The 13,222-nt window shown below is 45.1% G+C and overlaps 1 protein-coding gene across 2 annotated transcripts in view; it reads right to left on the bottom strand.

The window, feature by feature from the left end:
* Positions 1–13,218, bottom strand: part of MEI1 (meiotic double-stranded break formation protein 1) — a 35,291-nt gene extending 22,073 nt beyond the window's left edge. The window contains exons 1-12 of one of the 2 annotated variants that reach the window (XM_027885016.1): positions 13,094–13,218; positions 12,716–12,839; positions 10,426–10,476; positions 8,815–8,888; positions 7,918–8,023; positions 7,163–7,366; positions 5,829–5,959; positions 5,202–5,316; positions 4,262–4,378; positions 3,655–3,754; positions 1,018–1,152; positions 360–525 (exon numbers count right to left, since the gene is read on the bottom strand). In XM_027885016.1, the coding sequence (XP_027740817.1) occupies positions 360–525; positions 1,018–1,152; positions 3,655–3,754; positions 4,262–4,378; positions 5,202–5,316; positions 5,829–5,959; positions 7,163–7,366; positions 7,918–8,023; positions 8,815–8,888; positions 10,426–10,476; positions 12,716–12,839; positions 13,094–13,210 (1,440 nt within the window). In that variant the 5' untranslated portion in view covers positions 13,211–13,218. The remainder of the gene's footprint in view (positions 1–359; positions 526–1,017; positions 1,153–3,654; positions 3,755–4,261; positions 4,379–5,201; positions 5,317–5,828; positions 5,960–7,162; positions 7,367–7,917; positions 8,024–8,814; positions 8,889–10,425; positions 10,477–12,715; positions 12,840–13,093) is intronic. The other variant, XM_027885017.1, reaches the window with a different exon arrangement.
* Positions 13,219–13,222: the final 4 nt, after the last annotated feature.

Raw genomic sequence — 13,222 nt, 5'->3', positions numbered from 1 at the left:
ATCTGAACAAGAGACGTTCATTGCCAAAAAAATACACTGACCAATGCAGCTTACAGCCTACAAGGCAGAATTCTGAAGAAGTTCAAATGACTTTGGAGTACTAGACACAAAAGGAGGACAGTGTGCTCAAGCACTGCCCCATAAATCTTCACTGATTTAGAGAGATAACATTTACCAGCATCCATCTTCATCTACTTCAAAGGTAAAGTGTGGTGCCATTCTGAGGCAAGAGGAAAAAAAGAAAGAGAAGCCAACAGGTAAGGGGACAGAACACATATTCAACATCCACATGGTGTGCTAGGAGGACCAGCCCTGTCCTGCTTGGTCTTACCAACAAGCAACAGCAACTTTTAACTTACTGCATGCCTCTTGCTGCTCTGTGGTGGGGAAAGGTCAGCACATCGCTTCAGCGCTGCCTCCAGCAACTTCTGCAGCTCTTCATATGGGACTGGAGGGGAGCTGAGATGGTCCTTCCTGAACAAGCCAAGAGAAAGACAGCATGCATAGCCCCTGCTGGGGACTTCCCTGCTGGGAAGGCAACACCATCAGAAATAGTTGCTTTTCTAATGTCAATACGCCATTGCCACATCTCTCCAGCACAGCAGAGTAAGGTCACAATACCTGAACAGTGCCTTCATCCATATGTGCACCCAAACACACCCTCACTGTACTCACTGTCTGCTCCCACTACAGTCAGGAAGCATATGACTGTCCAGAGTCTTATGCTTGCTGTTGTCAATCTGGATGGGGCACAGAGTAACAGCCACAGCAGCCATTGTGCAAGCCTGCCTGGGACACCAGGTCCTTGCTGCAGTGAATTGCTACCTATTGCAGCTCCATTGCCCTGGAAGCCTTCTGAGGTGGGTGGGAAGCTGGCTCTGCTGTACCCACGCCTGCCTCAGCCACAAGTCCCACTGCAGAGCATGCTCACCCACACAGCCACAGGGGAGCTGCAGAGCCCAACGTGGTATCAAAATATCTATCTGAAGAAAAGCCTGTAAATACCTTCTTACCTACCTCAGGAAAGCTGCTACAGCTCTCACAGCCTCCACTGCCACCTCCAGCACTGGGCAGTTTACTGTCTCCATCAAAACATCAATGGCTTCCATACATACACCTCGGTTTGTGAATAATTTAATTTCCATGGGTTGCCTGTGAAGAGGAAAACAGAGTAACCAAGGAGAGTGTTGTCAGATTTAGGTAACTGTGGTGCCCTTTTCTCATTTCACCAAATGGACAGCTGGGCTGTGTGGTTCCAGCCATGCCTTTCATTATTCAGAGCCAGCTGTTCTCAAGGAGATACTCTCAGACTCAAGCAGGTAGAGGGTTTGCCACAAAGAGTGAACTTCAGCCAGTCTGAAGCCCTACTGTGATGTAAAAACCCACAGATTGGATAAATGTGTGACTACTCCAGTGAACACTGACAAGAAAAGCACAAGAAAAACAAGCTTTGCAAAATACAGTGATCTCTGTGCCTAGGACTTTATGCTCAGGCCATCTGCTCTGGCATTTGTGGGTTCATCTGGTAACTTATATTCTTGAGTAAACAAGCAAACATCACCATCCTAGAACAGGGATGATGTCATGAGAATAGCTTCTCTCACAGTCCTGTAGCACTTCTAAATGCCAGATGGTGCTGGAAGGGCAGGAACCTTCATGAACTTGAAAAGTAATCAGGAAAATAAACACACTCCAACTGTTTTGACAATTCTTGGTAGTGAGCATTTTGGTCATCTGATCATCTTGTGACCCAACAACTCTGAGCATTCAGCACGAGAGCATAGAGGGATTGACAGGCCATTAATCCCATTATTGGACAGAGGTGTGTAAACGGCAGACTGTGCTCATTTGGCTCCTGGCAAGTCAGGTGCAGTTGGGAGGGCAGGGGGAAGACAGGCAGCTACAGGCAGACAAGAGGCACTAAGAGCCTGCCAGGGAGCCTCTCCGAAGTGAAGCAAGAAAAACAGTACAGCAGGATAGGAGCCAGACTTAGGAGCCAAAAGTATTCCAGTATTCCTTGTCATTAAATTTTCACAGTCATGCCTGACTAAAGCAAGCCATGAACACATGCTCTCACTCACAAAGGGTAAAGTGAACTTCAGTAGAAATTACACTAGTAGTCCAGTTACATGGCAAAAAGGAAACAGAGGAAAACCCATTCTTTTTAGTCACTCCGTGGGATGGAAACCCAACTTGGCAGTAACCTCATGTTCTGCTGTGAGAAAAAGCTCCAAGTTGGGCAAGGCAAGGAAAAGGCCTTGTGGAGCTCAGGCATCAGGAGCCAAGCCATAAGTGATGCGCTGAACTTCTAACTTGCTCCTACTTATACTGTAATTCTACTAATCCTCTGTATTTCCTTTCTTTAATCACTGACCTTCTGAAGTAAAACACATCAGGAAGAAAAAAGTCTTCACTGACTCACGCAGGGAGGAAAGGATGGAGGAGTACTGCTGACTCATTCAAGATGCATAAACCCACTTTCAATATGGTGCACTGTGGTGTCTTCGGGGCCCAGGAGGAAAGTGTGAAGGACAGCACTCTTGCAGCTTCCTGCAACCTCTTGTCTTTGGGCCCCACACTGTGCCTGCCACTCTGGTTATGACCAGGGAGAGCTACCCACCATTCCTGACACACTGCCAAGGGGAACAGAACGTCCTGCTTGGACCTCACAGAGAACGTGGGGCTCACTTATACAAGAGAATCCAGCTGCAAGCAAAAACCAAGAGGAGAGGTTCCAGCATAGGATCCCTTTCCCTACTATGAGAGAGTTTTAAATAAAACATAATTTCTAAGGCAAAGCTCAGAAACAGAATGGGTGTGCGAGAAAATGAGAGTAACTGCACAGAGTGTTCTCTTTGTTTTACAAGCATAAATGCTGTAATTAGTGTTTCCCACATCCTGGCTTCTCTTTTTGACAGATCCCACACTGGCATCATCACACTGTTCTAGCACTGCTGTTTTTTCTTCTCCTTTTTACCCTGCCACTTGCTACAAAATCGACTATGACATTTCCAAAATTCAGCTCAAGGGCTCTCTTGGGGGAACTAAGTGGCAAAAACAAGACTTTGTCACTAGCATGACAGGACATGAACAAGATCATAGAGGCAAGAACAGGAAGCACAGATGAAAAACAAGCCAGTGTATATTATTTCTTAGCAGAAAACAAGAGGAAAAAAGTGACAGAAGACATTAATATTTCAGCCTAGAATTTGTTTTTGCAGTTTGAATTTAGCTCAGATGATGAGAGAAGACTAGAGGCCATGGAATTTGCATGCTTTGTTTTGTCTCAGAAGCGCACTTAGCAGGATCTGGCCTGCTCACATATGCCTGGACCTTCTTAACCTTCCCTCTTGCTCTGTCTACAGTTGAAAAGAGATTTCACTTCCTAGATTGGCAAGAAAGCAGGAAGACGCAGATATACTGATGAATGCAGGCATAAAGAGGACAAGCTGGAAGGTTCAGAAACAACCATCGGGCCCTTCTTTGCAAGAATAAGGGAGATGCAATCGTTCAGCATCATCCTTCAAACACAAAGGCTCCAGAGGTGTGCAGATATTTGGCCTCAGAAGAAAACCTTTAAAAGCAAAAGCATCAGAGCCCCCCTTTTAGGGTACCAAACTCTGCCTGTGCAAGCCTCTCAGGGTACTCCCTTACCGTTTCAGTATTTCAGTGAAGAGCAGGAGTCCTTGTTTGTGCAACTCCACATTGTTTATCTGCAGGACATCTTGGAGACTCCGCACCAGAGATTCAATGCCTACACATGTTCAAGAGAAGTCACAAAGAGGCTTTTAACATCCCAGATTCCAGGATGGAAAAAAATAGTTTTTAAAAGGAAGGAAGATTTGAACAATTATTATCCACTGACAGAAACAACTGTCCAAAACTCTTGAATGTTCACTCAGCTCCCTGACAATACGCCTTAATCTCCATTGATAGAGGCAAGTCCATAAGAACAGAAGGAGTTTAACCATTCTTCCTAAATCTACTCTTGGCATGTCCACAGAAACATCTAAGGGTAACTTGGGTAGTGTCAATCATGATAACTGGTTATTATAATAAATTAATGCTTATCAGGAACTCATTAGGACAGTGGCACTGTAAATTCAATCTATGTTGGACATCACAAACACGTCTGATAGATATTAATTTCCAGCCCTTTATCCATCCTGACTGGAAATTGTGACTGTGTGTAGAGCGTTGAAATTCAGCTAGAGGCACAAGCATTACCGCAGTCACTCTGTCAGAAAAGCTGATGACTCACCATAGACGGTGTGACACTTGGAGAAGAAAAGGCGCTCTTCAGTCAGGAGGAGCAGGCAGCAATACACTGACCAGATGAGGATTTCACTTTTGCACAAGAGACATTCAAACAGGAACTCTGTAAACACATACACACAAATAAGGTCACCCTGGTAAGAGGCAGGCTGCTCACAGTATGCATGGCACAGCTGCTCCTAGAACAGAGCAGAGGCAGGAGGAGGAAAGGAGGCAGCATAGCAACAGCCGCAGGGAGAACGGTTGTATTATGAAATGGCGGGAACAGAGGACAGAGTAAATGCTCAGGGTTATGCTAGTCTGCAAAATAAGGTGACTGGAGACCAAAGACCCATGGGCAGGCTCCTTCCTAGCACAAACTCAGCAGGCAGGAAGGAGCTGAATTGTGGATCTAGCCTTTGGTTCAAGTGAAAAGCCATTAAGCAAGCTTTAGCACAGAAGCAGTGATCTTTTTTTCCTCAGAATGTTTACATCCCCCAAAGAATGTGTATAATGAAAGTATTCCTGTCTTTTGGGATTACAGAAAAATAATAAAAACCATGTCCCATAGCTGCAGTCTAAGCTAAATACTAGACCAAATTCTGTGCAAACTTACAATATCTAATGGAACGAGATAAAACTGAAGTCTGTTTAGGCTTGTATCTAAGGTCCTGCAAGAAGCACCTTGACCTCAAGGATTTGTCCAAATTCTCACTGTGGAAACTTCATTCTGCCTGTTGACAGCTGCTTCTATACTTTCAGTTGAAAACTTACTCTCCCTTTCTACTCTTAAAATCACATTAGCCATTTCCACTGGTATAAAATGGTCATCACACACATTGTGCCACCAGTGGATATAATGGAGCCAGACTGATTCCTAAAGCAAACAGCCAAGGAGGGCTTTGATACTTGGAGATGAACGATAAGATGCTACTGCATCTCTTCACCTGGAACATCCGCATGGATAAAAGCAGGAGCATATCTGCTGGGAGAGTGAACCAGCACTGCAGCCATACAGTGAGAACTTGCTGCCTGCAACATCTCATCTCTGGTCAACAAAAGCTGTTGGGAAATGAAAGTCAAAAGGAGAGAGGAAGTCAACTATGCAGCTATGAGTAGGAAAGTTTCCTCTACATTTTAAAATTTTAAACATAAATTCTCTCTTTTGGCATATACTTCACAGATTAAACTTGCTAAGGCAAGATAAAACACTGAAACAAAGACACTCAAAAAAGTACAAAAGGAGAACCACAGCAGAAGATATCATGAGTAAGAACAGCTCTGCCCCCATGCTTAGTCATGCTGGCATTGCAAGTGCTGTATCAGACCTCAAGTGTGAATGAGTAAAATCAGCTGAGGCCAGAAGTAAAATTTTCCCCACTCCAGGATGCAGGAATGAACAAGAGGTGATCTATGGAGGTGTCTCCATTTCTCACTGCAGCCTCTGTTGCTGGTGTTGTCAATGGAATACTCTGCCTTATATATATATATATGTAATGCCTTAGATAAAGATTCAATACAGGCCACCAAGTTATTTACGTCTACCAACAATTCACTACTACTTCAGCAATCACCTTTTTGAGAACAAGTGGCAGTGGATTTTCCCCTTCTAAAAAGTCTGGATTCTCAGTCTCCTCCTCTGTCTTTGAATTATTCATAAGAATTGATACAAAATGGTCAGATTTCAGCAGCTCCTTTAGCAAACCTGAAAAAGGGGGAGCAAGAGTGAGCATCATACTGGGAAAAGTGAGGATTATATTAACACAGGAGTATTTACAGGCTAGGGCTTGTTGCCAACTTCCTCTCCTTTCCTGCACTCCTAACAAAGGCATTCACCTCCAGTTTAGGGAGCTTGTTCTCACTGTGTCCCCAGATACTGCCATGATCCACATCTCTTGCAACCCCTTGATGCTGATGCTTTTTGCTGGCTCTGATCTGCTCTCTGTTCCTTCTCAGAGACATGTATGTACAGGGGTACATGATCTCAAGAGCCCTGTACCTGCATTATCTTCTGTTAGTACCCACACCTTAAACTGTTTCTTGGGAGACCTCCTGACCTGCATTATTCCCTAGCAGTCAGTGACCCCAGTGACTCGACATTTTCCCCGGAACACTTCCTAGCAAACTGGCATTTATCTTCCCCTTCTACTTTCACAGGCTCTTACTGAAACAGCTGCATTTAGCTAAAGGATACACAGACACACATAAAACCCCTCAGAACAGTATAGATCACTGCTACAGGTATTGATGCAAATCATCAGCACATGTCGGTACAAATTCAAAGGGGTATCATCTGAGCTATATAATTCTGCTTTCAAAGGAATCCATTTCTAGTAGCTGAACAGATGATCTGAGGAGCAATCCAGTTCCTGCTTGCCTCCTACAAGAAAAATTAATTCCCTGGATGGTTTACAAACAAGGAATGTCAGAAAGCCTGAAACTGTGCTCCTCAGCAACAGCTGATACGTGTAGTTGGAAGCATAACCGCAAGAATGTGCCACATTATCTTTGTAACCTAAATAATGTGATGCCCCACATCTGAAGACTGTTGTTTGTTAGACTCCATCCCTCTGCTCTACAAAACCCACCTGCCCATGCACGGCGTTTGCATTCAAACACTTTGAGGGATGTCAGGGCCACAGTGTAAGCCCTGAAGAGACTCTGAAGATTAGTCAGTGCTGGGCAAATGTGGGGCTCGAGAGACAACAGTGGGGCTAGGGGTGCTCAGCAGCAGGTCTGGCCCATTTGATTGCCATGGAATAACAGAAAGGACAGACTGCTTCAGACAAGCAGCAAAAAGATCCTCTAGAGAACAACCCCACACTAGAGCGTCTAAACCAGCCAAGGATTTCTTCCACATTCTAAGCCTTCCCTTGCACCTTGCAGGTTTCTCTCAGCAGTGCCTTACCCAAACAATTAACCTGCAGCTCCTTTGTCTGTGCAGACCCCAGGGTATTCAAGAAGATACTACACAGCCTTTCTTTGAAGTGTGCTGAGAGACGTTCTGTGCCCACAGGAGAGGAGTACAGCTTGCCATACAAGTAGCAGACAGCAGCCTTTATACCCTCATTTGGGTACATCAAGCCCATCAGCAGATGATCCACTAAATTACCTACAATGAGGAATAGAAATGACAAACATTCACTGGCATTTTAAAAGCACCAAGCTATTTCCCTTGACAACTTGCAAAAGCCCCCTGGACAGACCGGCGTATGCAGATGTATGAATGCCACAATCAGGTGATGTGCTCAGCACCTTTTGACCCTCGGAGCCGAGGTACAGTAATAAAGGCTAGCAGAGTTCATTGTTCACCACGTGAGGATCCATCATTTCAACTACCTCCACAAACAGCTAAGCTTGCTCACCAGACCACCGGGGGCTGAATCAAGCTAAAAAAAAACCTAAATGTATGTTGCCTGTAAAACAGACCCACAATCCCAGTTTAGAGAGGCTGCTTTGGCCTGGCTGGCTAAGAGCACGATGACAAGCCTGCTGTAAAGGTTCTGACCTGCAACTCAGGAGCCTGAATGCCATACTTGACTTCTGGACAGGCTTCTTATGTGACCTTCATGAATTCACCCAGGGGAATGGGGAGTGCATGCATGCGTGTGCGTATTAGGGCTGTGAAAACCACGCTTCAGTAGGACATGACATATTACTCACTGTGCTCTACCACCAGTAGATCAGCAAAGCCTGGGATGGCATCTGCCAACTTGCCCAAGAGAGCAAATGTGGGCAGGCTGCTTCTCATGGTAGTTGCTTTGCACAGCTGTACAGGAGACAGGGAAAGAAAATGTTTCACTGATGAGACCACAGTCCAAAGGCAGAAATGCACCTAAACCAGCACGCTCTCAGTGATGCATAATTCTCCAGAACAGGATCTTCTCCTAAGATGGGTCCCCTTAAACACTTAGGATAAGCCACATGGAAAACTCTGAACACAGCACTAAGTCACCAAAATGTCTTTAAATTAATTCAAGGAATCTCTTGGCTCTTGCTCCTCTTCCTCTCTCTCCCTTCCACCTCTTACACAAGCAGACAGACCATCTGAATTTCTCCCCACTTTTGCTATTTCCCAATGTTTTGTACCCCATGGGAGACCATCTTAAACTTAGGAATGAAGAGAGCAAGAGCCCATGGCACAGGCTCCTCATGTAACTGAAACTAATAGGAAAAGAAGAACCTTAGTAAGCCACACAGCTTCATACGTGTATCATGAAGCCGTATGGCTGCAACGCATCGTGGAAACAACAGAAAAACTCAGGGGTAGACACCAACAGTGCCAACATCACAGCAGAGGAGCTGGCATTAGGACATCAAAGGCCAGGTTGGATGGGGCTTTGAGCAACCTGCTCTAGTGGCAGGTGTCCCTGCCCATGGCAGTGGGGTTGGAACTAGATGATCTTTAAGGCCCCTTCCAACCCAAACCATTCTATGATTCTGTGATCCCGCTGCAGCAGATGCTACATCCCAGCGCAGCAGCGGCAGTCTTGCAGGGCTACTCATTTCTCAGCCTCTGAAGGACTGAGAGGAAGGGCAGGAGAATTCATCTTCACTGACCTCCTTTTGGCTTTCATTCAAAATGCAGCATAAGTACTGTTCTGACTTCAGCTCCACCACAAGCCGCACCAGAACTAGGCAGAAGAAACAGGATCAGTAATACACACACAAGAGCACTCACAATCCATCTTCCACGGGGCTTTAGCAGACCAGTGAGCAAAGAGCTTAGAAATTAAATGAGCGCAGAGATGCTGAGAGAACAGGGTATCATTGGCATTCCCAGCACTATTACTTCTGATAGCCCAGCTCAAGCTCTCTGCGGCACCATTACAGCAGTTCCACTCTGGTTGCACCACAAACCATGCATGGAAATGAACTGCAAGTGACAAACTGAACATCAGGGCAGCAAGGAACATGGAAGGAAACAAAGCTCTAGCTTTAAAAAAGCATTAAAACTTCTGGTAATTGAAGAGAGCAGGCTTCCTACAGTATTAAAATGGCCTTTAAAAATTTATCTTTCCAGAGAAGATATCAGAGCTGATGCTGGCAGGCTGCCTCTGCCTCTACATATATACCAGCAGACTAGTTTCAGGAAGCAAAGTTCCTCTTCCAGTAGTTCTAGAACTGGGCACCTGGATGTACGGCAGATAAAGTTTTTTCAATAGGCCCTTTACTGAAACACTGTGCAGAACACTGTTCCACAGGATTTGGTAAGGCTGTCTTGGATGTATCTTGCTGTCATGGCATGACTCATTTGAAAAACATACACTTTTGATTTGTATCCTAGGAAAACATCATAAAAAAAAGTACCAGAGATATCTGGGTTCACCATTCCTTGGTGTATCCAGGGCAATACTGGAGGTTTATCTAGTATACCTACTTCAGCTAATGAGCTATGCATCTCAGCAGCAGCATATCTTGAGACAGGTGATTCATAGAGGGTTTAATGGCCGTTTCTTGCCCCAAACTCTCAGAATCTCTAAAAGCTTTCAAGAGTTAGGTAACACTAATTTAAAATTCCTCTGTTTGAGAACATCCATCTCTCAACACACTGCTAACACGACAGAAAGACTTCTCACCTTTTCAACATCATTTTAAGCAAGTGTCTGAAAACTAAAACCCCTCTGGATAAAGCTTGTCACACCTCCTTTCACCTTTCATGGCTGGACATGAAATGCATCACTGCATTGCTAATATCACTAGACTCAGCAGAGATGCCCAAGGTCAACTGGACTGCAGAGATTTCTTTGTCAGCCCTGCAGATGTTTCCTTCAGATTTCAAATGAGGCACTGCTCCCAAAGAGGAATCTGCAGCCTGTGCAGCTAAGTCCCAAATACCCTCTTGTCCTGAGGAGAAAGCAGTAGATCCCATGGATTTCCATTTGTTTTGAGACTTTGGTCATTGTTTGCCACTGTTACCCATCCAACACTAAATTCATGGCACACACAGAACCTATAAGAGAAATGTTATATATTTAAATCTGCATGCACTCTTCTGCCTCCACAAATGGGAACAGACTGCTTGTTACTGATGCAGTATAATAGATGGTCTTCCCCATTCAAGCTGTGTAGAAGCTGAGCATCTCACTGTAGCATCTCACTGAGCATCAGACAATACAGATCCTCTGTTCAGAAACTGCCGGTACTTGAGATGTGGCATCCGTCTCTCACCTTCTACTAACAGGTCCAGGGCACCACTGTCTTCCACAGTATGCAACATCCCTAAAAGATAAACCGTAATAGGTCATGGAGTTCATTCCTGCTTGTGATCACAAGTGCTGTAATTCCTTCTTGTAAAAAAGAGCTATACTTTTTTCTCAGAACTGTTTTGTATTCCCTGCTTCTCATGACACCAGCCTGACTTTGTCAAAGGAATTCTCAGGGAGTATCACAAAAGCTGCCTCCATAAGCAGGACACAGGGACATGAGGCATTCTCTTGCAAATTTTTTGTGTACTTTATAGTTGAAGTCAATGGCTCCACCTATGTCAGGGAATATGTTACTGCCATCGCCAGAACTCACTGTGTGTATCCGGTATTATACACCTGAAACAACACTTTGAAATGACAGAATTTAAAGCCCAGCTGTGAGTTTCTATCTTTTCTATCCTCCATTTATACCAATTACTATGAACAGTCCTCTCCCTCCACAGTACTGAAACACCTGAAACCAAATCTGAACATCAGGTTTAAAGTATATGGAAACTATTCCAACACTAAATTGAACCTGAAGGCACAAAAAGTTATTTGTAAGATGAGAGCAAAAGATTGGATATATTAAAATAAAGTACTGTTTCACCCTAGCAGACAAGAAACTCTACCTCCCAGCTCCCTCCAACTTCAGGTACCTACAGCACCAGGTTTAGACCCCCTCTCCTAACAGACCAAACCACTTGTTTCAACATATGCAATCAAATTACCTCTTCTCTGAAGACTCCATGAACTCTTGGAAATTTGACCAACTAAAGCAACGTTATGACAGGTGAATAAATCACTTATTTCCTTCCTCATCTGCCCAATACTTAGTAAGTCTAGAAATTATTTGCATACAGCATTAGTGAGTGTTGCATTATTAGCTTCGTGAAATTTGTCATCTCCTTATATGTAACACTCCACACCACACCTCTCTTCTCTTAACCCTCTTTCTTCTGCCTGTGCTTATCCCAGTATTCTCTCTCAAAAAAAAAATATTTTCCTGAATTCAGTATTCCTCCACAGCACTGCTCAAACTTTTTGGGGGTCCCTCTTACACTCTTGCACCAAATGATCCTTTGTTCATCCAAGCACTATGCAAAATGTACATGCCATTGTTTGTAGCCCCAAGATTAGACTGGGATTCCAATTGTTCTAGGAGTTGCACCAAGTACAGTAAAATCCCAAAGCTGTCCTCAAACCACCCAATTATAAAGCTTCTTAGAGAGAGAATCATTTAAAAGCAGACAAGAGCACTGAAATGCAAACGAAGTTCTGTTTCTAACAAAGATGCTTCCAAAACATGCACAACACGATTTGTGGGAAATCAACCAGGAAAACACTGTTTGAATTATTTGGTGTGTCAAGGCACGGAAAGGGTTTTGTAAGTCACTTTCCCCCAAAGAACAAGAATTATCTGTGATATGCAAATGAGATGGTGGAATTAAAGGAATCTGGTATATTTGCTCTTTGAAGGCAATCATATTCATGCCCTCCATCTTTCTCTTCCTGCCTTACTGTTCCCTCATTTAGACCACTATTTCTTCTCCATCCAAGATTTTAGATGACATTTCAAAATGTTTCCCACACCACTGCTATGCAAACAGAAACCAGTAAGAGATGTTCAAGATCACAGAGACTGTTACTGGAAAGGCATCTTCTGACACTATTCTGCTGTAAGGCTGACCCACCAGAAAGAAGCAGGTATTACAGTCATACGGCTACAGATTTGTACAGATTTAAAGTGATGGTGTGAAAACCCACTATGTAGATTTGCATTTTGCAGATTCAATATTAAATCCTGCAGCACCTTTTCAACCTCACACTTTCATTTCTGTGTGAATCTTCAAAGAACTCCTTAGTTCAGCAAGATGAGAAAACCCGGAGGAGTGAGACCAGAATGGAGACCATTCAGGGAAAAGTCATATGCCAAGCACCCCGTTCTCCAGAAGGAAATTTTACAGATATGTCTGGATACTTTGGGAAGCAAGAACTTTATGAACATGCCAATCCTACATCTTGGGGAAGAAGAAGAAATTAATTAATCTACATTAAATCAGTGACGGGCAGATTTCCACAGGGAGTAATGACACACCTAACAGAATGGTAAAAGTATGAAGAGGTAAGCACCTCAGTATTCTTTCACCTTTTTTGTTTTTGTTTTTGTTTGTTTTTTTTTTTTGGCTTCAAATGTGGAGAAGTTTCACATCTGTAACAAAAGGTAACTGCCTCCTCCCTGCTGCTGCACTAGGGCTCAGCAGAGCTCTTACCAAAGAGTGTTCCTATCAAATGCATGCAGACCCTCTCATCTGGTGCTAGCAGCTGGACGACTGGCAGCGCCTGCCAGGCCAGGGCATCCTGGAGACGGGACAGGACATGCTTCTTGCGCACCAGCTACGGATCAAAGACAGCAGCCCATAAGCCCTTGGGCACCAGCCCCGCGCCGCTCCCACAACCCCAGGGGAGAAAAGGGCCACCAGGGCCCGGTGCTGAGGTGACAGGCCTGGCCCAGGGCCACGCCGGCCGCGCCCCAGCCGTAAGCGCAGCGCAGGAGGGCGGCAGCCCCGGCGGCGGGGCGGGGGCCGCTGAGGGGGCGCTCCGCGGCTCGGCCGCGCAGGGGAAAGGGCGACGGGGCAGGGGCTGCCCACCGAGGCGCTGCCGTCGCCCAGGGTCTCCACGGCGCAGGCGAGGCAGAGCGGCGGGCGGAGAGGCAGCGCCCAGCGCCCCCCGTGACCGCCGCAGGGTCCCGCGCCCCCAGCCGCCATCCCCGCTGCCCG

The sequence above is a fragment of the Empidonax traillii genome, unplaced genomic scaffold (assembly GCF_003031625.1).
Source record: "Empidonax traillii isolate 1590-97213 ecotype Southwest subspecies unplaced genomic scaffold, ASM303162v1 scaffold159:size1039807, whole genome shotgun sequence".
Lineage (NCBI taxonomy): Eukaryota > Metazoa > Chordata > Aves > Passeriformes > Tyrannidae > Empidonax > Empidonax traillii.
The sequence above is the reverse complement of the archived record's forward strand: the minus strand, read 5'-3'. Positions and strand labels throughout refer to the sequence as shown.